Source organism: Melanostigma gelatinosum (genome assembly GCF_949748355.1).
Source record: "Melanostigma gelatinosum genome assembly, chromosome: 2".
Taxonomy (NCBI): Eukaryota; Metazoa; Chordata; class Actinopteri; order Perciformes; family Zoarcidae; genus Melanostigma; species Melanostigma gelatinosum.
Window position 1 is genome coordinate 31,343,013 of NC_136635.1, and position 26,419 is coordinate 31,369,431.

At 43.1% G+C, this 26,419-nt stretch overlaps 3 protein-coding genes across 4 annotated transcripts; 1 reads left to right on the forward strand and 2 right to left on the reverse strand.

The window, feature by feature from the left end:
• Window positions 1-39: 39 nt before the first annotated feature.
• mfap1 (microfibril associated protein 1) lies at window positions 40-4,684 on the reverse strand. Its single transcript, XM_079293240.1, has 8 exons — window positions 4,507-4,684; window positions 3,220-3,436; window positions 2,978-3,125; window positions 2,708-2,895; window positions 1,767-2,036; window positions 1,520-1,679; window positions 1,158-1,247; window positions 40-540 (listed from the first exon to the last, which is right to left on the reverse strand). The coding sequence occupies exons 1-8, from the start codon at window positions 4,586-4,588 to the stop codon at window positions 361-363; spliced, it is 1,335 nt and encodes a 444-aa protein (XP_079149366.1). The 5' UTR covers window positions 4,589-4,684; the 3' UTR covers window positions 40-360.
• Window positions 4,685-6,124: 1,440 nt separating this feature from the next.
• Window positions 6,125-8,962, reverse strand: hddc3 (HD domain containing 3). Its single transcript, XM_079295149.1, has 4 exons — window positions 8,762-8,962; window positions 7,588-7,643; window positions 7,274-7,514; window positions 6,125-6,338 (listed from the first exon to the last, which is right to left on the reverse strand). Exons 1-4 carry the CDS (start codon window positions 8,871-8,873, stop codon window positions 6,208-6,210), a joined length of 540 nt encoding a protein of 179 aa, XP_079151275.1. The 5' UTR covers window positions 8,874-8,962; the 3' UTR covers window positions 6,125-6,207.
• An 8-nt stretch (window positions 8,963-8,970) lies between these two features.
• vps33b (VPS33B late endosome and lysosome associated) lies at window positions 8,971-20,597 on the forward strand. Of its 2 annotated transcripts, XM_079295131.1 has the most exons (24): window positions 8,971-9,038; window positions 9,369-9,465; window positions 10,253-10,333; window positions 10,422-10,483; window positions 10,586-10,635; window positions 11,002-11,069; window positions 11,175-11,220; window positions 11,866-11,960; window positions 12,537-12,641; window positions 12,742-12,832; window positions 13,452-13,529; window positions 14,746-14,819; window positions 14,892-14,978; window positions 15,050-15,140; window positions 15,213-15,287; window positions 16,115-16,179; window positions 16,255-16,309; window positions 16,395-16,441; window positions 16,580-16,712; window positions 16,839-16,912; window positions 17,009-17,110; window positions 19,154-19,229; window positions 19,440-19,553; window positions 20,080-20,597. In XM_079295131.1, the coding sequence occupies exons 2-24, from the start codon at window positions 9,370-9,372 to the stop codon at window positions 20,157-20,159; spliced, it is 1,845 nt and encodes a 614-aa protein (XP_079151257.1). In that variant the 5' UTR covers window positions 8,971-9,038; window position 9,369; the 3' UTR covers window positions 20,160-20,597. The 2 variants fall into 2 exon arrangements, with proteins under 2 accessions (XP_079151257.1, XP_079151258.1); XM_079295132.1 differs by lacking the exon at window positions 8,971-9,038 and having other exon boundaries at window positions 9,363-9,465.
• Window positions 20,598-26,419: the final 5,822 nt, after the last annotated feature.

A 26,419-nucleotide genomic window follows, 5' to 3' on the forward strand; every position in this document is an offset into this window, starting at 1 on the left:
CTTCTTTTGCTGTCAGTGGGAAAGTAAAATAAAAAAAGATGAAAATACAAGTTTTATTTCACACAAATTAGAATATCAAAGAAACAATGCAGGAAATCAGAACAATAATCTGCAACAGAACTGTTACTAGTTGGTTTGTACAGAATTACAACCTGCTGCTTTAAAAGAACCCAGCAGGAGGTTTAATCTGTTCCTTTTCTTCAGCCACGTTAAACTGATATTCTGCCTCTGAACAGCAGCCGGCGTTAAATCAAGTTTGTTTAGAAAGATGGTTTCCTGCTTTCCTTCCACAACATGAAGTCCAGTCGAGCGTCTCTGCGGTCTCAGGAACAAGTCTCTGAACTCCGATGGAGTCCGTCTCTAAGTCTTCCTCTTCTTCACGGTGGGCCGGTCGAACACGTCCCTCACGCCCGCCGCCTTCTGCTTGAAGAACTTGCTGTTCTGAGCGCTCTCCTGGGCCCAGGCCGAGTCGAAGGACGTGGTGTCCTGGTCCACCAGGTGGGTGTACTTGGTGCGTCCGGAACGGCCGAAGTTCTTCACCTTGTGACGGGAAACAAACGGGTCGGATCAGAACACCGAAGGACTTCCCCTTCATTTGAACGCTGGTACATTTCTCCACATTGACCCATGAAAGTAAACGTTTACTTTCATTTGTTGATTTTGGTATCTGATTTCACTCCATGAATCAGAACAATAATCTATTTCCTCCATGTTTTTATTAATAAATGTGAGTGATGTGTGAACCTTCAGCACACAGAGAGGAATGAACGAGTGAAGTTTGGTGAATGTAAGAGCTGCTGAAGTGGAGATTTATCATCAGAGTCTGAGAACAAACTCATTGAGAGGAAACGTCTTAAAGAGACGTTTAGTTACATCACAGACATTTAGAGACTCTACAGGTGAACAGGGTCAAAACATTAACATTAATATTTTCCTTCCACTAGTTTGAAGGAAGACGTGTTCTGGAAGCAAAATAGACTAAAATCTAAAAGTTTACCAGAGAATGAAAAACTGTTTTGTCCTGAAGAGAGAAATTAACTTCCTTCTTCTCAGAGTTCTTGTTTACTTCAACACCACGATATGAAAACAAACGTTTTTTAATAACTGCTGAACAGTCCGGTGTGTAACAGCTGCAATGTGAGGACGGAGCCGCTCACCTGCATGACTTTGGGTAAGATGGTTTTGTTGAAGTGATCCTCCAGAGTAGGAGCGCTGAAGTCTCTCTTGTACACGTTCTCCTCCTCATCCTGGAACACAGATCACATCAGATCACAACAGATCAGATCACAACAGATCACATCCGATCACAACAGATACTGTTGAATTATATTTACTCAATAGATTTTTCAGACCTGTTTCTAAAGCATCTAAAAAGTATTCTAAAGTAGATCTTTTGTTAGTCACAGTCATGTCTGAAGACCTCGGAGTGTGCGTTGTCACTAAAGTAGAGACAACGTCTCCCTCTGTGATTGAGTGGTGTGGAAACGCCTCCAACGCTCAGAACAACGTGTGGACTCACCATGAAGAACGCTCCTCTGTGGTAGTACTTCTGGAGGAACTTGTATTTGCCTTTGCTGGCTTTGTTGGTGACTTGCTTGCCGCTGTTGCGGAGCTCGGCGCGGCGCTCCTCCTCAGTCAAGTTGTGGAATCTCTCGATCTCCGCCTTCTCCTTCTCCATGCTGAGGACAAAACGCCGACACGTCAGCTTCATTTCGTCACACAGCGAAGTCAGAGCGTCCCATCTGCATTTAGATTTATTTACTCACACTTCCCGGACCTCTCGGTCCCTCTTGATGCGTTTCAGCTCCCTGACCTTCCAGCCTTCGTACTCCTCCTCCTCGTTCTCGCCGTCCGTGTCCAGAGCGTCCAGAGCGGCCAGCGTGCGCCGGTTCTCCTCGAACTCCTTCTTGGCCTCCTCCTCCACGATCTTGAGGGTGTAGCGCCGCCGCTCCTCCACCTGCTTCTTGGCCTCGGCCTCCAGCTCTCGTTGCTTCAGCTCCTCCGCCTCGCGCTCCGCCACCGTGACTCTGTCCTTTCTGTGGAGGACGCAGATCAAACATCCTCATCATGATCTTCCTCTGTGGTTTAAACGTTTCTATTGTTACATGCTAAGAATTAGTCAGTTCACACTTCTTTTTAAGATCTAAAATAGATTTGAATACATTGCATTTCTTGCATAAAAAGGTGCTGTAGGAATAAAGTTCATTTTTATTATCTTGTGAAATATCCAATTATTTTTCACCTGACACTTATTAACATGCATCCAATCAATCAGCTGCTAGAAGCTGATTGATTGGATGCATGTCGATCAGTTTGTGATGTTTAGTGAAATATGTTCATTGCAAACAAAAGGAAATCAAAACCGTGTTATTGGGACCTTTAGCTTCACTGCACAGCTTGCTAGATGTTAACAACACAGTCGGAGACGCCCCCACTGCATGTCTATGGAATCATGAACATAGTTTACTCCCATAGACCTTCAACAACTGAGCAAAGATCGATTAATATTGTTCTTTGACTTCAGACGACACCAAATAGAAATGGTGTCCAACGGCTTTTCATGGATTTCTGACTCCCCAGACTACCGTTTCTCTCTGTGATTTATTTTCAGACATTGACGATGTGAGATGGAACAGTCTTTGTTGTAAACTTGGAGCGGTGCTGAACCCTTCAGGCTCCAGGAGGGATGGGCGCAGACAGTCCTTACTTGCGGATGAAGACCGGTTTGAGCCGTGGCTCTGCTTCGTCCTCGCTGTCGGTGTACTCTTCGTATTCAGACTCAGACTCAGACTCCGCCCCCGACTTCCCCTCCTCCTCCACCTCCATGACCTCCATGTCCTCATTCTTCCGTTCGGTGGCTCGCTGGCGCATCATCGATCGCCTCCTCTCAATTTCCTGCACAGGAAGAGAAAGAAAAACTTTTCTTCGTATAACTTGTCCTGACTGGGACAAGCAGAACACAAAGACAGTAACCTACCTCATCATCCACTTCCTCCTCTTCCTCCTCCTCCTCCTCTTCCTCACTGCTCTCCTCGTGGTGCTCTGGGTGCCATGTGCCTTCATCAGAGTCCTCGCTGCTCTCGGCCACAACTTCAGGCTCCGCGATCTGTCTGTGTCTCGCCAGCCTGAGGACAAACAGACGGGACACAGCGTGGTGACATTAGCATTTCAGCATTCAGCATTTAACGATCACATCGGTCGCCTGAAGCGATCCGTTACCTCTCCTCCACGTCCTCGGAGACGCGGTTGAGCAAACGTTTGAGACGTGGGTCAGAGACATCCTCCTCCTCCAGCTCCACCTCCGCCTCCAATTCCTTTCCCTTCTTCACGAACTGGAAGTCCTCGTCCTCCTCGTCGGACGACTCCATTGGCGCGTAGTCGGGACGTTTACCCGACACGTACCGCTTCACCTTCACCTTCTCCATGGAGAGCTCACCTGGAATGTACACAGACAAAGATGAGCTGTGAAGACAAGCTCTCACACCAGTGATGCTGACGGTCTAGATGTATCGAGACCTTCATTAGGAGTAGCTCACTAACTTTGTCAAGTTCATAAAACTCAGAGTCAGAAATCAGTCATAACTGTTCAAATACTTTTATTCCCTTTTTGGATTCCCCTTTTACGGTTTTAGAAGCAATACTAAAACCTCTTAATTAAGAGCTGTTGACATTAGTCAAATAAAAATAATCTGCAACGATTTTGACGATCAATTCAATGCAAAAAATATTTGCTGGAATCTAAAAACAGTGAGGACTTGCTGCGTTTCATATCATTGTAAATGTAATTATCTTTGGATTATGAATAGCATGTACTTCAAAATCACAGTGGGCTCTGGGAAAATAATATTTGGTAGATTAATTGATTCAAATAACTATTCGTTATAAATCCAGTATTTTTCTGCTGGTACCAGCTCAGAATCACAAACAGTGTTTTTGACAGGAATTTGTGTTGGTGATTTGGTGCATAACAACAAACACAGTGCAAAAGTAAAGCATCATATTAAACCCTATACAATCGAGAAATGCATAAAAGTAAATGTACAGTTTAGTGCAGGAATGTGCTAAATATTGCCTAGATATTTAATTGAATCTAGCTTTCATTGGGATACTTTAAATAGGAATAGCTAACTTTGTATGTTTATAATGTTACATTGATGACAGGAAGGCTGTTGTGTTGTTGTCGTTGGATCTTGTAGAGTTTATCTAAATACTTTTGCTCCTGTAGCTGCACTATAAAACCAAAAGTATGTGTTTTTATCTATGAGGTGGACATCCAAACATCACACACAAATTGTGACTGTTTACACGTCTTATTCCCAAACAATGCGGGAACTGCGTCCACATGAATTTTCTAACCTACCTACCTACCTACCTACCTATCTATCTATCTAGCTATATGTCTGACGTTATCTCTCTATCTAATTTTCAGACCGACAATTGGTGTTGTTTAGCTGGCTAACAACTTAGCACGCAGCTAGCCGCCTGGTAGCTAACCGCCGCTGTTACCTTTCTCGTTCCGGACCGGCACGGCTCCGGCCGTGGACTGGATCGGAGGAAGCTTCATGTTGAGGGCTTCGCGACTAGACATGGCTGCCTGGCCGCCGGTATCAACCGAATAAAAGTAAAAAATATGTATTTTATGCCTACAAAATTAGCTCGTCGCTGCTTTAGTCAAACGGAAGTTAAGCTTATTCGCTGAAGAGCAAGCGGACCGGAAATGGATTTGTTCCGACGTACACTTCCGCCCAAAAAGAAACACACAATAATTAGCACAAAAATCACTTCTAACTGGCTTTTTAGACCACTGATGTACTACAGTTTACAAGATATCGTCAGCTAAGAATTACCTCGAAAATAAACTTAAAGAGAAGATTAAAGCTGAATGTAGATATTCTGCAATTCAAGAGCATAATAGTGGCTGATATCACACATAGACAGACAGAACGACAGACAAACAGATAGATAGATGGATAGATGGATAGATGGATAGATGGATAGATGGATAGATGGATAGATAGATAGATAGATAGATAGATAGATAGATAGATAGATAGATAGATAGATAGATAGATACTATACATGCGAAGCTTCTCCACTAATAACGTGTTTCACCAGACAGGTTTAGCTAGCTGGATGACGTCATGATAATAACTTAGTTAGCTTTAAAACAACGGGGACAGATCCATCACGGACAATTAGGGAATGAGAGACATGAAGCACATGATATATAGTTATAAATACATCATTATATATATATGTGTGTTTTATATTATAGTGAATATTATTATATGATATATATATATATATTATTATATGATACACATTATTATATGATACAGAATATTATCATATAACATATATATATTATTATATGATATATATATTATTATATTATACTGAGACTAAAATAAGATGTCCTGACGTGTTTATAAAAGTGTTATTTACTGGGTTTTTTCATGTTGGAATAAAGGTTAAATATTTAACTATAAAGTAGTCATACGTGTTTAATACCTTCATTGTTTTGCATTAAATCATTCTGGGATGTTTGCTGAAATTGATTGGATGTGGCACAGCCCTACCTAGAACATGTTCCACCAGCTCCACTGCGTATAGTATATCCATAAATTGACTTATTTGGTTTGTAAACATTCTGAAAATAGTGATAAATGATATAAATGCCCAAAGTAACATCTTCACAGTGTGTTTTGTTCAACCAACAATCCAAACCTCTACATTTGTGAAGCCAACCATGAACCGTTTTTACACAAAACATGACTTCAACAATTATCAAAGTAGTTGCCAATTCATTTTCTGTCAATCTATGAACTAATAGTTTCAGTGCCACTTGAACATTTTCCATGTTTTGAGTGCAATATATTGCAATAATATTTCCCTCTGAAATGTAGTGGAGTTGAAGTGTAAAGTGAAAGAGTGAGAAGAAAATATTCAATTAAAGTACAAGTACCTCAAAGCACTTGAGTAAACATAGTTAGTTACATTCCACCCCTTTAGGTAGATAGATGGATAGGAACATAACTACTGATACTAATACTCCTAAAAACTCAATTCAACTACACAGACAAAATATGAAAACAGAAACTAAAAACCAGTGACCACACAGATGTAAACTATATGATTTATTTCTATAATTTACAAATGAAAAAGTATCTTCTTTGTAATTGGAGCGGTGTGCTCTCCGCTGTGTTGTCAGAGCTGGACCCCTCTCTGTCTGAACAGCTCCTCCAGCTTCTGCTCCAGCACAGAGTTGGTTCCTCTCAGGCCTCTCACCACCTCACGGGCCCAAACAAAGTACTCCTGCACCCGCTCGGCTGTCCAGCCTGTAAAACACACACACACACACACACACACACACACAGGGAAGCAGTATGGTGACTAGGTAAGTACACGGTCAAGTATTGGTACTTATGTACTTCTATAGTGGAAACGCACTTGTCATGTTACAGTTTTACTCTTTATCTGACAGCTGTAGTGTCTTCTAGTGTCCTTAGAGAGTCCATGAAGTATTTATTAACAGTCAGACACGTCTACAACGCAACTCTCTGAAAGGAAACACCACTACCAAACTATTACTTGTATTTCTGTGACTTGGGTACACTTTACTGTGTGTACTCATAGACTGCATAGAAGAAGTGGACGTAGTCATCGTGACGTCACTTAATGGTTTGTGGACTGATGTTATGAAGCCTTGAATTCGGCAATTTCGTCATCGCCATCTTGGATGCTATCTTGTTGTTCTTTGCAACCGGTGAACTGAAGTGACCATATCTGGACTGAGGAGTGACGTAGAGACGCCGTATACGTCTCTGGTAGAGACCTGTCAATCACTGTGTAGCCCCGCCCTAAAGCATCCCCTGCTTTATGGTCTGTGTGACTCTAAATGGAGCATAATGTACTAAATGAACATCATGCTGTATTGAAGAATACTTGAAACTAGAGATTGAGACATAAACTCATGTTTACAATGTTTACTGAGGTAATAAATCAAGAGAGAAGTAGAGTCATTTTCTATAGACTTCTATACAACCAGAGGAGTCGCCCCCTGGTGGACACTAGAGAGAATGCAGCTTTAACACACTTCAGCCTTTACTTCAATATTCAGACGTTGCCACCTAGTTAGCGCAAATAGCATTGTTGGCTACGGACACCTGGGCAGTTGCCTTGTTTCGACACAATGAACAAATAGAAAAAGAGAACTTAAATGAACTCTTCGGTTACAGTATAAGAGCAGTGAGAGTGACAGAGAGGTGCTGACCGACTGGTGTGCTGCGGTTTAAGTCCCTCAGATTGTACAGTTTATCTGCCAGTTTGACCAGTTTGGCTTGGCAGCTGCAGTGTGCCGCGTGTTCCACCTGCTGACGCTTCCTCTCGTGTTTGGGCAGGCTTTTGTCGTCCGTCACCTCCTCAACGATACGAGCCACGATCGTCCCAAACGTCGCCTCGAGCTCTGCAAGAGAGGTGTCCGTGTCCTCCACTGTGTCGTGAAGCAGAGCGGCCTGCGGGGAAGACGAGACACCGGCTCAGTGACACAAAAGGCACCGGAGCTTCCCGACAAAGTCTCATACTCACTTGTAAAACCTCGATGTCTGTGACGCCTCCTTCATGGCTGAGGATTCTCGCCACTCCTTAAAAGTTTGAAACCAGAGAAAAGATTTTGACAGATATTTGATGTTAAAGTACTCTCATATTGATTTTCTTTTTTTTGACATTTGGCAAATAACAATAAATAAATAAACATTTAACTCAAGGACACACCTGGAAAACATGTATTTTTCACAAAGACTATAAAATCTGTTAAAAATACATCAGCGACAGAATATTTGTTTTTAACCATAAAAAAATCTCAAAACACATCCCTTGGATTATTTTATTTTCAATAATTGTGACCAGTGATATTTTACGGTTGCAAAATAAATAAACGTATCTCTGGTAGATATAATGGAAACATTGTTTCTTAATGAACTCATACCTGTTGATATTTCTTTGTGTTACTTATACATCGATGCTGATATATCCATAATCATCTAATATTAGCCAATTTATAGTATGAGCTTTAATACCACTGTGAAAATGATTAAATCCCCAACTCAGACTGTATTCTCCCTCCTTCTAATACCTCAGCAAGTGTCAAGTATCACAGCTTCACACAGAGTTCAGCATCAGAAATCATTTTACAATCCAGCGGTGGAACAAATACTCTTTACTTTTAGTAAAAGTTGTGATACTGCAGCAGTGTAGAAATACTCTGTTACAAGTAAATGTCCTACATAAAAAAATGTTACTTAAAATAAATAAACACTTTAATGCTGTAGTTCGTAAAGGCGGAGCTACTTTAATTGCTTTATATATAATGCCATGTATACCTCATCTTATCAATAAAAATAATTCAGAACGTATTTGATTATATTTTGTATTATTTAATCTGTCTTAACTAATAATAATACACGTTCAAAAAATACAATATGCCCCTCAGCAATGTAGTGGAGTAGAGGTACAACGTAGGAGGAAATAAAGTACAATATATTTAATATTTGTATATTAAATAACATTATTATTAATAATATTTGTATATTAAACAATATTTCATATAATACGTAATATACTTTAAAGTTACTTTCCACCACTGTTATTATTGTTGACTTCTGCAGCGTTGGATTGAGAGATTCCCGAGCAGCACCTGAAGGCATCACAACAAAAAGTCCTACCGAGCAGCACTTGAAGGCATCACAACAAAGAGTCCTACCGATCGGGTGATTAATGTACGGGGTTTTCTCGGGATCTTTACGTCGCTGGTTACGATGTTTCTCTGCCGCAAAGTTAACCGTCTCTAACAATAAAACTGCGTCTGAATTCATGGTGGAAAAACAAAGAAGTAGCGCCAGGAACCAGCTGTGACTGGACTTCAACCTCGTTCCTTTTTCTTTTTTGACCAACGGTGTAACAGTCCGTCCCTTGTGTTGGTCCGGGTGGAAACAGCAGCTGGTTGTCTGTTCCGCTTTGTTTAGCTACGGAAGCAGCAGGTTAGCTTCTAATATCAGTTTAATGCCCCCCCCCCCCGTTTTTTAATAATGTTTTGACATATATTTGCTGCTTGATTTCTGCTGTTTATTGGACAATTTTGTGAAAATATTTCTGCATAACTGTCAGCTCTTTGACGCTCGTCTTTAAACATGTAACGTTACTGTGGTGTTAAGGATGTGTTTTTAGCCTACAAGCTAACGCTAGCTAGGTCAATCACAGCATATATATGATGTGTTTCCTTTGGTTGTAGCCTCTCTGACATTACATGTTTTGTTATATGAGTATTGTGTTCTGTGTTCATTGGGTGTGTGGTTATTGTTGTGGCCCAGCATGGCTCACAGTTCCAGGAGAGACTGTCCGGAGCTCCCAGACTTCTCTCTGCTCAAGAGGCTGGCCAGAGATCAGCTCATCTACCTGCTGGAACAGGTAGGACAATACCGGTATATCGCAATGTGTCCGTTGTTGGTTTGTTTTGGCTGACTGCCATCTTGCTCCAACGGCAGACTCACCACCAACAATGACTGGTATGTAAAAAAAAATAAAATAAAGAAGAAGCTACTGCACTGCTGACACACCCCAGCTGTCATTAGGTGTTGGTCAGAGGAAACGGTTTGCTTTCTTTAAAGTCCAGTGACATGATTAAAAAAGAAGTTTAGTCTGTATATCCAAAACCCTGATGTGTCATAGAGCTGCATTTAAAAACACATCAGCACTGGGTGACAACTCAAACACCACACACACCGTCCTGCTGCCACCAATACTCACCAGAGCACCAGATGTGGATTCATCCACCGCTGAAAATAGTCCGAAACAAATGCTTTACTTCCCCCTGTTTGAGTAACATTTGTTAAAAAGGCAGCTGTGACCAGCTGTTTTTATAAAATGGCCCATGTTTAAAGATGTATGTCTTTGGTAGAGATCAATGGGCTTGGAGCTCAGTGGCACGACGAACTGAGGCTTCAGAGGTCAAGTGTTTTCGTGGGATTTGTCGACAATACGAAAAATACGACACAGACAAAATAACGAGTGTTAAAAGTGTTCTACATATAATTAGTGTACAAAGTGTACGTGCTCTGCCCCACGCTTGGTTAAGGCTGGAGATAATTCACTTTAATAGGCAGAGAATCCTGTTTGAAAGCATGTTGTGTGTGAATACAGCGTCCTGTAGATGTCGTCCTCCTCACCCTCCCATCTTCCTCTCTTTGTCACACAGCTGCCGGGGAAGAAGGACCTCTTCATCGAGGCGGACTTGATGAGCCCGCTGGATCGAATCGCCAATGTGTCGATACTAAAGGTGAACCTCATCAGCTGACTCTTGATGAAGAAGCTCTTCAGTTCAAATGTCTTTTTCAAACATTTTCTCCCTTTTTTTTTTTCTTCAGCAACATGAAGTCGACAAACTCTACAAAGTGGAATACAAACCTGTTGTCAGCACCTCAGACCAGTGAGCCCTGCACCCTTCATAGTCCTAACGATAGTTCAACACACACACACACACACACGTCTGACGATGACTGCGTGATAACGAGGCTTTACTCTCCTACAGGCTCTGTTTTCTGATCCGGCCAAGAATACAAACTGTCAAATGGATATGTGGTGAGTAGGGCTGCAGGCTCGTAGTCCGTTAGTCGACTAGTCGGACGCAGTTGGTGATTTCTTTTGTCTTTATTTGTGCTTTTTTTTCCGCTGAATGACTTTTTTCTTCGAAACTAGTGAGCACAAGATTTAAAGTGTTGCTTTTGTGTGATTCTTTCTGGAGAAAATGTCTTCAGTCAAAAACGACTCCTGTAAGTAGAGTGTGATGTTTTCTTTCTGTAATGAAGGCTCAATGACAGTTTAACAGGATCAATAATACTCTTTAATCAGTCTTATATATAGATTCCCAGCCCGCACACATGCAGTGACGTCGTCATAGCAACGAGCCTCCTAAATGATGTCATGCTGTGATGCTTCTTGTTCCAGATGTGGCCAATGCAGACAAGGCAGTGGGGCGATTTAGAAGATACAAGATCATCTTCACTCCTCAGAAGGTATTTCCCTGCTTTGCTGCTGCGCACACACTCTATTTGATTTCTCTTGGAGTAAGTTGTGAATGAATTGACGAACCCGTCTGTTGCCCCTCCTCTGCGCTCCAGTTCTTTGCGTGTGAGGCGGTGCTGGAGGAGCAGGGGATCTTTGGTGGTGAGCGTCTTCATTTCTTTGCTCTTACTGCGTTCCAAATCACATACTTCATGTTTATTTTTGCTTCTAGCACATACTGCAGCGGCCTTTACAAAGTACGCACTGTTCTATGCAGCATGCAATCAATTGGTGCATACTAGTTGGTCATAACATGGCCCCTTGAACTTTGACCCTCTGCATTTATCTGCTGTGCAAAGGATTGTGGGTCAGAATAGCCAGAAAAACAATGCCGGCGTGCGTACTGCACAATGTGACCGGATGTAGAACATCCTGTGCTTTAGCTTCAGCAGCAATGATGAGGTTTGGAGAGAGGAAGTGCTGAACTTGTTTTGACCCAAAAGTGTTTTTCTGGGAATGTGGATCTTGTTGCTCCTGAGTGTGTTCTGCAGCGTTGGACTCCGCTCGGTCGCCTAACACTCTGGTCGTGATCGGTCCCGGTTGAGGTTGAGGTGGTTTTGACGACAACACTGATAAAAAATAATAAAAGTTAATGTTGTAAAATAAAACCTCCAGCTGTTAAATGCTGATTAAACCTCCGCAACGCTTTATCAATCTACCTGCAGTAACACTGAAACGATGTGAAATGAATGTTTTTCCAAAATGCAAAGAGAATAATGATAAAAACGTGTTTTTGTCGTCCCACAGAAGTGACCACCGACGAGTGGTCTTTCTATCTGCTTCCTCTCGACGAGGACGTCATCAGTCTGGAGCTGCCGGAGTTCTTCAGAGACAACTTCCTGGTAAATAACCACGACGCCAAGTCGACAGATCATTCAGCCCGTTAACTCGAGGCATATTTTATGTTCTTTATTTGGGACAAGAGGATGTCAAATGTGTACATATTGTAAAGCCCTCTGAGGCAAATTTGTAATTTGTGATTTTGGGCAACACAAAAATAAATTTAATTGAATTGAATTTGTTTGATGAGGTCGTTTGCACATAAATCACTCTCAGTGCAACAAACAGAACCATATAATAATAATAATAATAATAATAATGATAATGGCTCAAGCGTCAGGGAAAAGGAAACAACTGTTTTTGTTGTGCATTGCATATAATATGAATTATCCATAAAATACATCACATCGTCAGGGGTAGCAGAGTGTGCTTTATATTCAGTCAATCAAAAACAATCTGAATTCTGCTGCACATTGTGATCCAAATTACACGAACGGTTATTTACACTATGACTCAGGAGAAAGAAAAGTGTGAATAAAAGGTGACAAGTTGTGATTTATAAACCGATGGATCATTTATATTTTGTGTAAGTCAGTCAAATGTAGCTCAGGTGCTTCAGGTTGTCCTTCGTCACACAGGCGGGGGACCAGCGCTGGGTCAGGACAGCCGGCAGCGCTCTGCACCTCCTCCACTCCCTCTACGGGCCCTTCTCAAAGGTCTACGGGATTGGACGATGTTCCAAGGTGCGGTATGATCGGAGACCAAAACACTCGTCACGTCAGATCCTCCGCGACGCGTTCTGGCTTCACCTGCGATAACGTTTCTGCTGCTGTCTGGTACCAGATGGCGTACGAGTCGTGGAGGGAGCAGGTGGAACAGGGAGAACAACGAGCTCGACAAGCTGAAATAGGAAAGGTTTTTCTCATCGACAGAGGTGAGAACACATGGGTCCTTAAAGGTGCAGTATACCAGATTCAGAGCGTTAATACAGCAGCATGTGTGAAGATAAAGAGACCTGTCAATCACCGTGTAGCCCCGCCCCTAAAGCATCCCCTGCTTTATGGTCTGTGTGACTCTAAATGGAGCATAATGTACTAAATGAACATCATGCTGTATTGAAGAAGACTTGAAACTAGAGATTGAGACATAAACTCATGTTTACAATGTTTACTGAGGTAATAAATCAAGAGAGAAGTAGAGTCATTTTCTATAGACTTCTATACAACCAGAGGAGTCGCCCCCTGGTGGACACTAGAGAGAATGCAGCTTTAACACATGAAGCTTTAGCTTCACTTTCTAGAACCGGAGGTTGCCACTTCATTTGTGCATGTGGGCGTCGCCACACTGGCTAGCTAACGCCGTCCTCGCTGTAGCGTAGCACCTGAACCCTCCAGTCCCCCTCAGATGAATACTGCTTGCTCTGTCAGCACTTTTGCCACCGTTAGCACCGTTAGCACCGAGCCACCGGCTCAGCAGAAATGCTCCCAATCTGGTACATAGCACCTTTAATCTGCTCTCGTCTCTCGTCTCTAACGCTGCCGTCGTATTTGCAGATGTGGACTTCGTCACGCCTCTGTGCTCTCAAGTCGTCTACGAGGGGCTGGTGGATGATATATTTAGAATCAAATGTGGTGGGTATGAAAGCAGCCTGTGCAGAGTTGACTGTTCAGTGTGAAGAGCTGCGTCTGTCCACATAAACACAGCTGAATCTAAAGATACAGTTTACGTCGGGCTGCACGATTATGACCAAAATGATACTTTGATCAATGTTGAGATCACAATTCCTTCATTTTAAGGAGAAAATGTTTTCAGCACTTTTCACATTTGACATTATAATAAACAGAGCTCTGCTCATGTTCAAATCTTTGCATCAAAATAAGAGCCGGTCGTATTTGGAAAGCATCTAGAAGCAAATATAATTGTACCAAAACTTTTCACCGTTACTCTTCTGCTCTGGACCGCAGCTGCAACATTCAGGTTGTTTTTCTCAGGCGGCTTCTGTTTGACATACGGCAGGACATCATGAGCGCCCCCTGGTGGCTGGCTGTCGGTTTAGGAAGCGCTTGATTCGATATGAAGCCGAGGTTTCTACGAGTGGAGCATTTGAAACGTCAATCTTGCAGTCAATCAATTGTAGGAAGGCAAAATCGTGGTCGCGATTAATATTCGATTAATTGTGCAGCAGTATGTTTATGTGTAAAGATGACGTGTTTTAATCCACATTTTTAAATACCTGATGAACCGGCTCAGTTAACGTTTAACAAAGCTGCATTACACAGTGAACCTTTCTGTTTCTGTTGTCAGACAACTTAACAAGCAGAAAATAAACTTCGCTGGTCATCAAATCTGGTTGTTCAATCAGACAAATCACCATCTTGCGATACGTCAACATCGTCTGACAAGGTGATATTTTAGATATTTAAATATAATTGCTAATTTGATAGATTTTGCTTCCATTTTGTCTGTGTCGCAGTGTTAAAAAATCTGTATATTTTTGGGGCTTTTTATTTCACTTTGGACCCTGATGGGTTTTATTTTGACAATATAAATAAAAACGCCTCTCAAAAAAATGTTACTTCAAAAAATAGCGAATCGTAAAACACAAAGAAATGACAGAAAATGCAAAAATTACATTTTAATTGGCTAATTTTTACACTTTAAAGACACTTTATTATAAAATAGAGGGAAATATTTTCAAACATACGTAAAATGTTTGGCGGTTAAAAGCAGATTTGAAACGATGTGTTTCTCCTGCAGAATGAAAGCGGCCATTGTTGAACAATGACACTTAGATTTATTTCGTACGTGTTTGATTGTCGACGTCTCAGCGCAGCCTCTGTTCTGCAGGATGTGTGGAGTTTGGACCTGATGTCACGTCGTCTGACAAAAGTCTTAAAGTCATGCTGAACTCTCAGGATAAGGTAGGCTGATCTCAAATCATCATCATCATCACGACTCCTACGAATGTTTGAACTCTCGCACGCGTCTCGTAGGTCTTCAGCGAAATCAGAAACGAGCATTTCTCCAACGTCTTCGGCTTCCTCAGCCAGAAAGCCAGGAACCTCCAGACTGCGTATGACGTGAGTAAATCTCCGTCCCCCTCGTCTGTTATCGTAAGTCAGACCGACACTCTCTTTCTTTTGTCTCACAGAAGCGTCGGGGGATGGACATAAAGCAGATGAAGACGTTTGTGTCAGAGGAACTTAAAGGGTTAAAACAGGAGCATCGGCTGCTCAGCCTCCGTGAGTGTTCATCATGTGGATTTTAGTTTTTTAGTTCTTTTAAAGTTGGCTGAAGAGCACGTTCTCTTTCAGACATCGGTGCAAGTGAATCGATAATGAAGAAGAAGACGAAGCAGGACTTTCAGGAGCTGTTGAAGACAGAACACTGTAAGAAATGTTCGATTCAGCTTTTAGTTAAATGTGTTTTAATCATTAAAGGGACAGTAGAGGTGTGTGTGTGTGTGTGTGTGTGTGTGTGTGTGTGTGTGTGTGTGTGTGTGTGTGTGTGTGTGTGTGTGTGTGTGTGTGTGTGTGTGTGTGTGTGTGTGTGTGTGTGTGTGTGAGAGAGGTTCTTCTCCAGAGTCAGAGTTCTACTACAGTAGTTTAGAGAAACACAGGAGTACAATGTTCTACTGAGGACGTATTTTAGACTCTACAGAATCGATATCACTTTAAGTATTAAGCTTTATTGAGAATATTTTCTCCTCTTTACTTTGATGTCAGACAAACCTTTCTGAGGGGAAGTGAAGCTGTTATCTTTGATCTCTACAAAGACACCAGACTCCATTGACTAAACGAGGTGATGTAACCTCTCAGAACTCAGGAGCTGCTGCTCTACTCTGCCTCCATCAGTGAATCTGAACTAACCCGTTACAACCTGAGCGGTGCCAGCATCAAACTTATATTTTATTTACAACTAAGATCTGTATTTGGGGGCTTAGGTTTTCTTAGAGGGGTTAAAAAAAAAGTGTGAACTTCTGCTTTACGACACCAAAGTCAGACAACAACACAAAGTAAGTAACGGATTGAGGCCGCGGTGGACCAGGAGCTCCGGTGTGCTGAGAGAGCACAGAGGGAGAGAACGGCTTCGGGTCCGAACAGAAAGATGAAGCGGTGCCTCATGCGGCCCGACTTGAAAACACCCAACCGTCCCGTTAATGTCACTCCTGTGAAGCTGATGTTGTTGTTGACACTCGTCTTGTTTTCTGTTCCAGCTTTACTTGAAGGATTTGAAATCCGTGCAAGCATTTCTTTCTTAGAGGAGCACATCAGCAGACAGGTCAGTCTGATCCAGGATCAGGGCAAATTGTTAATAACATGCTGGAAACTTCTTTATTCTTTTCTTTTCTTCAAGGTCTCCATGATGGAAAGTCTGCGGCTGCTTTGTCTTCTGTCCATCACGGAAAACGGTTTGTTGTCGTCGTGTCAATATGAATGTAGAGACGCGTTCAGATTGTCCTCATGTTGCATTAATAACTGTGATGTTTCTCACAGGACTTCTGCCAAAAGATTACCGCTCATTAAAAGCACAATATCTACAGGTGAGATGTTTATGTTCCGTCTGGTTTTGTGTGTATTGGACTGTTTTATTCTTTTTGGGGAACGTGAGTTCCTGGATTGACGAGCCCGAGTTAAGCTGGCCTTCAATGTGAAACGTTGTCTCTGCTCGACCTCATCAGAGCTATGGAGCGGACCACCTGCTCACATTTGCCAACCTGAAGCAGCTGGGGCTGCTGGTGGAGCAGCCGGCGGGGGAAACGCTGACCGTCATGGAGAGCAAAGTGGGAAAACTGGTCAATGACAAAACTGCAGGTGGAACGGCCGTCTTTTTGGATTTCAAGTCTTCCAAAACACAATCTCAGTTTCTCTCCGTACGCACAACCCTGACCGGTGGTTTCAGGAATCTCTTTTTTGTTATTCTATCATTTGTTTTTGCAGGTAAGCTCAGTGACGCCTTCTCTTCTCTGGCAAAAAAGAGCAACTTCAGAGCCCTGAGCCGAAAGCTCAACCTGGTAAAATCCTCATCGCCGTTGCTATCGTGTTGCCCGTGTCACGCTGAGGAGGCCGTATTTTAATAATCGTATTGTTATCGCTATTTTTGTGCAAAGGTGCCAAAGTCTGATGAAGAATACGACCTGCGCGTCCCACGAGACATGGCCTACATCTTCAGCGGCGCCTACGTCCCTCTGAGCTGCAAACTCGTCGAGCAGGTGAGGAAACAAACAAGGACTCATTCATTCCACGGGATCTCACCTGCTCTCCGTGTGGAGATCAATAAGAGACGAGCGGAGTCACGTGTTCCTCCTGCTGTGGTCACGTGTTCCTCCTGCTGTGGTCACGTGTTCCTCCTGCTGTGGTCACGTGTTCCTCCTGCTGTGGTCACGTGTTCCTCCTGCTGTGGTCACGTGTTCCTCCTGCTGTGGTCACGTGTTCTTCCTGCTGTGGTCACGTGTTCTTCCTGCTGTGGTCACGTGTTCTTCCTGCTGTGGTCACGTGTTCGTCCTGCTGTGGTCACGTGTTCTTCCTGCTGTGGTCATGTGTTCTTCCTGCTGTGGTCACGTGTTCTTCCTGCTGTGGTCACGTGTTCCTCCTGCTGTGGTCACGTGTTCCTCCTGCTGTGGTCACGTGTTCCTCCTGCTGTGGTCACGTGTTCCTCCTGCTGTGGTCACGTGTTCTTCCTGCTGTGGTCACGTGTTCCTCCTGCTGTGGTCACGTGTTCTTCCTGCTGTGGTCACGTGTTCTTCCTGCTGTGGTCACGTGTTCGTCCTGCTGTGGTCACGTGGTCACGTGTTCCTCCTGCTGTGGTCACGTGTTCTTCCTGCTGTGGTCACGTGTTCTTCCTGCTGTGGTCACGTGTTCCTCCTGCTGTGGTCACGTGTTCTTCCTGCTGTGGTCTCGTGTTCTTCCTGCTGTGGTCACGTGTTCGTCCTGCTGTGGTCACGTGTTCCTCCTGCTGTGGTCACGTGTTCTTCCTGCTGTGGTCACGTGTTCCTCCTGCTGTGGTCACGTGTTCTTCCTGCTGCGGTCACGTGTTCTTCCTGCTGCGGTCACGTGTTCGTCCTGCTGTGGTCACGTGTTCCTCCTGCTGTGGTCACGTGTTCTTCCTGCTGTGGTCACGTGTTCTTCCTGCTGTGGTCACGTGTTCTTCCTGCTGTGGTCACGTGTTCGTCCTGCTGTGGTCACGTGTTCCTCCTGCTGTGGTCACGTGTTCTTCCTGCTGTGGTCACGTGTTCTTCCTGCTGTGGTCACGTGTTCGTCCTGCTGTGGTCACGTGTTCCTCCTGCTGTGGTCACGTGTTCTTCCTGCTGTGGTCACGTGTTCTTCCTGCTGTGGTCACGTGTTCTTCCTGCTGTGGTCACGTGTTCGTCCTGCTGTGGTCACGTGTTCGTCCTGCTGTGGTCACGTGTTCTTCTTGCTGTGGTCACGTGTTCCTCCTGCTGTGGTCACGTGTTCTTCCTGCTGTGGTCACGTGTTCTTCTTGCTGTGGTCACGTGTTCTTCCTGCTGTAGTCACGTGTTCTTCCTGCTGTGGTCACGTGTTCTTCCTGCTGTGGTCACGTGTTCTTCCTGCTGTGGTCACGTGTTCTTCCTGCTGTGGTCACGTGTTCTTCTTGCTGTGGTCACGTGTTCTTCCTGCTGTGGTCACGTGTTCTTCCTGCTGTGGTCACGTGTTCTTCCTGCTGTGGTCACGTGTTCTTCTTGCTGTGGTCACGTGTTCTTCCTGCTGTAGTCACGTGTTCTTCCTGCTGTGGTCACGTGTTCGTCCTGCTGTGGTCACGTGTTCTTCCTGCTGTGGTCACGTGTTCTTCCTGCTGTGGTCACGTGTTCTTCTTGCTGTGGTCACGTGTTCTTCCTGCTGTGGTCACGTGTTCTTCCTGCTGTGGTCACGTGTTCTTCCTGCTGTGGTCACGTGTTCTTCTTGCTGTGGTCACGTGTTCTTCCTGCTGTAGTCACGTGTTCTTCCTGCTGTGGTCACGTGTTCTTCCTGCTGTGGTCACGTGTTCGTCCTGCTGTGGTCACGTGGTCACGTGTTCCTCCTGCTGTGGTCACGTGTTCTTCCTGCTGTGGTCACGTGTTCTTCCTGCTGTGGTCACGTGTTCTTCCTGCTGTGGTCACGTGTTCTTCCTGCTGTGGTCACGTGTTCTTCCTGCTGTGGTCACGTGTTCTTCCTGCTGTGGTCACGTGTTCTTCCTGCTGTGGTCACGTGTTCTTCCTGCTGTGGTCACGTGTTCTTCCTGCTGTGGTCACGTGTAGGTGTTGGAGCGAGACGGTTGGACGGGGCTCGAAGAAGTCACCAGGCTGCTAAATGGACATGAATTCGCTGTTACAGGTGAGATCATAAAGAGATATTAATATAATGTTGACGGTGAATCATTTGAATATGTCAACGTGCACTTAGAAAACCCGATTACACGGTTTTTGCAATCGTGTCAGAGATGAGAAAATCCTGATGACCTCGGCTATATTTACCCCGGAGAAAGGCGGTTTCTTGTTTCTTCTCGTGTAAATCTGCAACTGTGAATGTTTTGTTTCTCATCAGGCAGCAGCGGAGCGGATTCAAAGAGCGACGCTCAGCGCATCATCCTCGTCATGTTCCTCGGAGGCTGCACCTTCTCTGAGATCTCAGCTCTCCGGTTCCTCGGCAGAGAGAGAGGTAACCATGGGAACTCTTCATGTCTGCCGATCGTTTACTGTCGTTTCCCCCGCTGCTCTTCAGTCTGCCTCTCAGTGTTGCTGCTGTTTGGAGTTGAGGGTGCAACGATGCATCGATCTATCAATTCATGAACAACAAACCGATACAGTAGATGCAAAGTGAACACATCGACACATATAATCATCTTTAACATCGTTATTGTCAAATTCTTAGTTTCATAATTCCTGGCAAATCAGCTGACAGCATCTGGCATCACATTAAGCAACATCAGTTCATTTAAAAGGTTTTACAGCTTTATGTTTCTCTTCTTGTGATTATTAAGATGAATACGTATTAAACTTTCACGAGCTATGCTGTGACCAGTGTGTGGACTCAAGTCCATGTTCATTCATAACCGATTTATTAAAAGACTCCTAAGTTACATAAACAAATGAATCGGACTGAATTAACTGGAGTTAGCTTTGTGTCAAAAGACCTGAAAGTAGGTCGAAGTGTACTAAATAACGTGCATGCCTTCTGTTCCCAGGGTATAAATTCATCGTGGTGACGACTGCGATCACAAACAGCTCGAGACTCATCGAGTCGTTGCTGGGCAGCCGAGCATGAAGCCCGTCAAACACACCGCGATGGACACCGAGACATTCCCTCCAGCTCACGTCTGTCTGACACCGAGAGAACTGTAAAGATGTATAAAGTGAATAAATGTTTTTAACACGTGGATGCTTATTCACTTTATTTGGGGTTTGGTCTGCAAGGGCGGTGGAATGTAACTACGTAGAGAAGAGTAACTGGACTCTGTGTTTCAGGCGTGTTGAAGCTTGAATTCAAGGACATGAACCACCTTCAGTTCTCAGTCTCGAACCTGCTGCATGTGCAGAAACAAGGTGTCCTGTCAGGTGATTACTCTGCTCGATTATATATGTAATGCATGCTGACGCAGACTTAGTCAGAAGTCAGGAGGCACATGCTCCAGGTTATAGACGTGTCAATCAAAGCGTTCAGGAAGACTCCACTGTCTCTGTTGAGACGGGGTTGTTACTCCAACTCGCTTTGGAAATCAATAAATATTGTTTTACTCCACTACGTTTGTCTGTCGGCTTTACTTTTCACATGACGACTTTTCTTCCCTTCCTGTCCAGTGAAAACCACGTATCTCCAGATGTGTTGATGCTGAATGTTTGATCGACTGAAGGATGAAGTGTTGATGCTGAATGTTTGATAAACTGAAGGATGAAGTGTTGATGCTGAATGTTTGATAAACTGAAGGATGAAGTGTTGATGTTGAATGTTTGATAAACTGAAGGATGAAGTGTTGATGTTGAATGTTTGATAAACCGAAGGATGAAGTGTTGATGCTGAATGTTTGATAAACTGAAGGATGAAGTGTTGATGCTGAATGTTTGATAAACTGAAGGATGAAGTGTTGATGCTGAATGTTTGATAAACTGAAGGATGAAGTGTTGATGCTGAATGTTTGATCGACTGAAGGATGAAGTGTTGATGTTGAATGTTTGATAGAGTGAAGGATGAAGTGTTGATGCTGAATGTTTGATCGACTGAAGGATGAAGTGTTGATGCTGAATGTTTGATAAACTGAAGGATGAAGTGTTGATGCTGAATGTTTGATAGACTGAAGGATGAAGTGTTGATGCTGAATGTTTGATAAACTGAAGGATGAAGTGTTGATGCTGAATGTTTGATAAACTGAAGGATGAAGTGTTGATGCTGAATGTTTGATAAACTGAAGGATGAAGTGTTGATGTTGAATGTTTGATAAACTGAAGGATGAAGTGTTGATGTTGAATGTTTGATAAACCGAAGGATGAAGTGTTGATGCTGAATGTTTGATAAACTGAAGGATGAAGTGTTGATGCTGAATGTTTGATAAACTGAAGGATGAAGTGTTGATGCTGAATGTTTGATAAACTGAAGGATGAAGTGTTGATGCTGAATGTTTGATAAACTGAAGGATGAAGTGTTGATGCTGAATGTTTGATAAACTGAAGGATGAAGTGTTGATGTTGAATGTTTGATAAACTGAAGGATGAAGTGTTGATGTTGAATGTTTGATAAACTGAAGGATGAAGTGTTGATGTTGAATGTTTGATAAACTGAAGGATGAAGTGTTGATGTTGAATGTTTGATCGACTGAAGGATGAAGTGTTGATGCTGAATGTTTGATAAACTGAAGGATGAAGTGTTATTGCTGAATGTTTGATAGACTGAAGGATGAAGTGTTCCTTAATGTGTTGAGTGTTTGATAAACTGATGTGTTGATGTTGAATGTTTGATAGACTGAAGGATGAAGTGTTGATGTTGAATGTTTGATAGATTGAAGGATGAAGTGTTGATGCTGAATGTTTGATAGACTGAAGGATGAAGTGTTGATGCTGAATGTTTGATAAACTGAAGGATGATGTCTTCCTTAATGTGTTGAGTGTTTGATAAACTGAAGTGTTGATGTTGAATGTTTGGGATATTTAGTGTTCGGTTGTACTTAGCTCCACCTTCTCGTGTCACTTCTGGTTGCAGAAAACAAGATGGCGACGAACAAAATGCCGAACTTGAAGCTTCAAAGCGGCAGTCCACAAAGTAATGGGTGACGTCACGGTGATCACGTCCACTTCTTATCTACAGTCCGTGGTTTATGAGAGGACTGGGACCTGAAACAAAGAACACTATGAGCTAGAAAAGGCTAAAGGCTGTAGAGACGCTGACTTGCTGATAATTATCTGTATAATTGTCAGTACGAGTGACTCTTCTCACATTACACATACACAGTATTTGTTTGAGCTTTACAAGCTAACCAGAACTTTACTTTACAGCTAAATTAGGCCCAACAGAGGAGAAACTAGTGGATCCCCAGCGTGCATCCAGACCACGTTTCATGTCGGTATGCGTTTGTGTCACCGCGGCCCACACTTCCACTGTAAGACAAGCTGCGTACACAGACACAGAGTTACTGGAATTTCTCCTCTGCTATTGATTTTCTGTGGTTTTTTTTGCAGATGTTTACATGACGAGAAAGAGACATTCAATGTTTTTTTCCCAATGATCCCCTTCCCTCCGCTCTCTCCTCGGTGCATTAGAGGCCGGGAGGAGACGGACAGGATGTGAGCCGACCGATAAGCCGAAGAGAGACAGAGAGGCTGTCGGGGATCCTCGGGTGGTTTTGTCCGTCATCTGTCCAACAAAACCTGCATGGAGGGAAAATCTGTCGCAGCCTCTCTCTCGATGCGTTAGACTCTTTGTTTTTTACTATCATGAATGCGTACAGTAGTATATGAGGTCATGCTGCATGTGAGAGCTCCCAAAAGTACTCAATTAAATCCTCAGCTGATCAATACTCAGCCTGCAGTTCACAACACTGCAAATCACACGGCTGCTCATTTGGTCTCTGTCTTCTAATGGCAGTCGACTAAAGTAGAATTAAGAAAGACCCGGTCGGACCACCACTCCTCCATGAAGGGGTGGCGTTATGTTGAGTACTTCTACTGGCTACAGTCATAGGAATGTGATAGCATCCTCTATCACTGACAGAGGTGGAAAGTCACATTCCTCTCTCAGCTTTTATTGTCTTTGTTAAAGCAGCTGAAGAACGACAGGAAAGGCATTTCCATTTAGTTACTTTATACTTCTTCTCCATTACATTTAACAGGGGTTATATACGTTGTACTCATTATTTGGCATTTATAGATACTTTAATGAAAAAACACAATATATATACTTATATATGTTATATATACTTTATAATTTGCAGCACTGTATTGGTACTCTCGTTGAATAAAAATATTGGTTGGTAATGTTGGAATCCCAACATTAAAATGCACTTTCGGGTGATAAAAACAGAAAGAAGCTGTTCTAAAGTCTGGCGGTACAGCAGCTGATACTTCTGTGTCTCTTTCCAGACAGCAGGTTGTGGCTGGGTGGGTTCTGTCTTTTAAGAATGAGCTCTTTGCAGGCACCTCTTGTCACCAATCTCTCTGACGCTCTAGATGGGAACCAATGATGTTCTGGTTTGAACCACTCGCCGTAGAACCCTCCTGTCCTGTGCCTTGAACATCCCATGTTGGTTTGTAAAGTTTGCAGTCAGGATGCTCTCTTTTGCTCCTCTGTTAAAAGTTAACAACAATTTGAACACGGTAACTTTGCCCTCCTAAGTTTCCTTCAGAAATATAGCCGTTGATGAGCTTTTTCTTCACCAGGATGGAGATATGTGAGGACCATGGAGGATGTGAGGATGCTGATTGTCGTGTCTCGTCCTGCTCCCGGTTTACTTTGATTCTAACATTCCATTCTGGGACTATATATAAATATATACTGTATATATATGGTGTGCACTTGTGTCAGTATATCCATATGTGTGTGTTTGTGTGTGTTGAGTCCAGTGCCCGGCTTCGGTTACACTTTTTCCAACATGACGGAGAGGAGAAACCGCTCCGGATGCACCTTGCTTGCGGGAAGCCGAGCGACTGCAGGCAAAAATAAATCTCCCCCGAGGGAAGTCGATACGGGCAGCTCACATGTCCACAGCAGATAAATATCCAACCGCCGCCTGCGTCTTAATGGCTGCAAAACAATGTGCTGATACATGTGCCACTTTGATATGTGGAAGAAGTAGAATCCTTAAGTACTTTAAGTAACAGTAGCAGTACCACAGAGAAAGGGGTACTTCACTTCACATGGTCGTGCAAACAAACTTTATTGAGAAGTGAAGAAGTAAGAATCTAAAGTAAAAGTACTCAACGGACAAAAAGGAGAGAAATAAGAAAAGAAAAATAAAGAAACACAAAAGCTTCACAAAATGGGAATACTCCACTAAAACACCAGTTCTCTTTTGAGTATTAGTATTTTTATTAAGTTCCATCTTTGGTGTTGTCACTGTAACAAAGGAAGGATGATTGTCATAAGAAGGCCTTATTATTCCCCAGAAAGCATCCGAATACTTTTACTGTAAATCATATTATTAGTCATAAATACACACATTATTGATCTAAGTTTGCAGATTGATTCAACCTCCAGGAAGTAATTTATGTCATTTAATGTCATTAAGGTGAAATAAAGATTTTATAAAATAGCTTTGTAATTCTGGTGCATCAAAAGAGAACAAGATATCAGTGGACTGTTATTTAAAATAAACGCTGTGAAACAGGAAACACAATAATCCAATCATAAGGGGCGAGAGGATCAATCAGACAAAAATAAAACACATTCTGCAAGTAAAATGTTTTAAAGATGAACATACATTCATGAACAATAAAAATGCACAAAAACCTAAAAAATCTGAGCCAGCAAACCAAAATGTGTACGTCTTTGTGAAGATCCACTTTGCTTTGAGGCGAATGTCCGACAGCTCAGGTTGCTGCATGAGCACGCACAGACACACACGCACACACACGCACACACACACACATACACACAAAACAATGGTGGAATGTTTCTTTAAGTGAGATGTAACGTGACCCTGTGGGTTCTACAGTGAGAGGTGCAGCGCTGCTGCTGGTCAGACGAGTGTTCTGATACAGATCAATGGAAACAACTGAGACCAGTGGAGCCAGAGACTCCCCTGATTCAATTTACCATTTCTGTAATTCACATGATTGTACAGCACTGCCTCTGTCACACACACACACACACACACACACACACACACACACACACACACACACACACACACACACACACACACACACACACACACACACAGGCAACGCTGGGATGTTTAACAAAGGGCAGCGTTTTATGGTCTGTGTGACTCTAAATGGACCATAATGTACTAAATGAACATCATGCTGTATTGAAGAAGACTTGGAACTAGAGATTGAGACATAAACTCATGTTTACAATGTTTAATTCAACAGCAACCTGCAACCGAAAATATATATATGTAAGTACAGCATTAACTTTTATTTCAGCTCTGCTTTTCTTCCAGCCCCTCTATTTACCAGAGCATTTTTAGGCGTGTGATAGCCACTTCAACCGTAAAATGCAGGTTTGTGAGCAGTTAAAAAAAACATAAACGAATGTGCATCAAATGCTGAACGCAAACAATCTGAAAATGTAACACAGGCATTCTGCAGTTCCATTCCTCCTGACTGCACTAAATGTTAATAAAAAAATGAGCCTTCATATAAAAATACAAGCAGCAAAGTACAGTCTCCATTCAATCAGCGCAGCATCAATTATTCATGACTGCTCCTGTCGGCTGAGCGGCTCCTGGGATCGATGCCTCCGTAATGTGGACTGATACGAGCCCCTGGTCGTGTCCCGGCTGCAGCAGGTTAATGGGTCGACCGGGGTTCGCCCACTGCAGGAGGCCCTTAAATCTCTGCACCACGCCCCACCGACACACTTTATCGGTTCACAGCGAGTTGGTGCAGCGGGCTTCATATGTGTTTATATTGTAGACTGTAATATCTCACTGTCTGTTTTCCATCACTGGAGCCAGGCAACAGAGAGGCGAAAGCCCCGCCCCTTCCGGTGTCCCCCAAGGCACCTTAATTGATCCCCTTTGAATTGTGCCATGAATTACACATAATGATGTTTGATAAGATATTAAAAGATAATTGAACAAGTCAAGAGAGTCTCAGTTTGTTGTAGTATCATTTCATGAACTACATCTCTCGTCATCACAATATACGTCACCTAGCTAGCTAGCTAACTTAGCTATGTTCCACGCGCAAATGTAACATTATCTTAGCTGACGTGTTTCCATCCTCTTTTTATCAGTCAGGAAGAGAAAGACATCCTGGTATGGGAATACTATCTCAATTATTGAGATGGTATTTCCAGTGGGAAGTTTTCTCATCCACTTCTATTAATTTAGTGTTTTGTCAGAGTTTGCATCTAGTGGCCGTGGGAGGAAC

Bases quoted from the DNA above. Each gene is read 5' to 3' on its own strand.
- mfap1 (XM_079293240.1), bottom strand. From the start codon at position 4,588: ATGTCTAGTCGCGAAGCCCTCAACATGAAGCTTCCTCCGATCCAGTCC. The intron at 3,126-3,219 runs GTAACGGATCGC...GTTTGTCCTCAG, and splicing joins TCCGAGGACGTGGAGGAGAG to GCTGGCGAGACACAGACAGA. The intron at 541-1,157 runs GTGAGCGGCTCC...TCCCGTCACAAG, and splicing joins TCTTACCCAAAGTCATGCAG to GTGAAGAACTTCGGCCGTTC.
- hddc3 (XM_079295149.1), bottom strand. From the start codon at position 8,873: ATGAATTCAGACGCAGTTTTATTGTTAGAGACGGTTAACTTTGCGGCA. The intron at 7,515-7,587 runs GTGAGTATGAGA...TCTTCCCCGCAG, and splicing joins CAGACATCGAGGTTTTACAA to GCCGCTCTGCTTCACGACAC. The intron at 6,339-7,273 runs GTCAGCACCTCT...TGTGTTTTACAG, and splicing joins AAACCGCAGCACACCAGTCG to GCTGGACAGCCGAGCGGGTG.
- vps33b (XM_079295131.1), top strand. From the start codon at position 9,370: ATGGCTCACAGTTCCAGGAGAGACTGTCCGGAGCTCCCAGACTTCTCT. The intron at 9,466-10,252 runs GTAGGACAATAC...TTTGTCACACAG, and splicing joins TCATCTACCTGCTGGAACAG to CTGCCGGGGAAGAAGGACCT. The intron at 11,221-11,865 runs GTGAGCGTCTTC...GTCGTCCCACAG, and splicing joins GGAGCAGGGGATCTTTGGTG to AAGTGACCACCGACGAGTGG.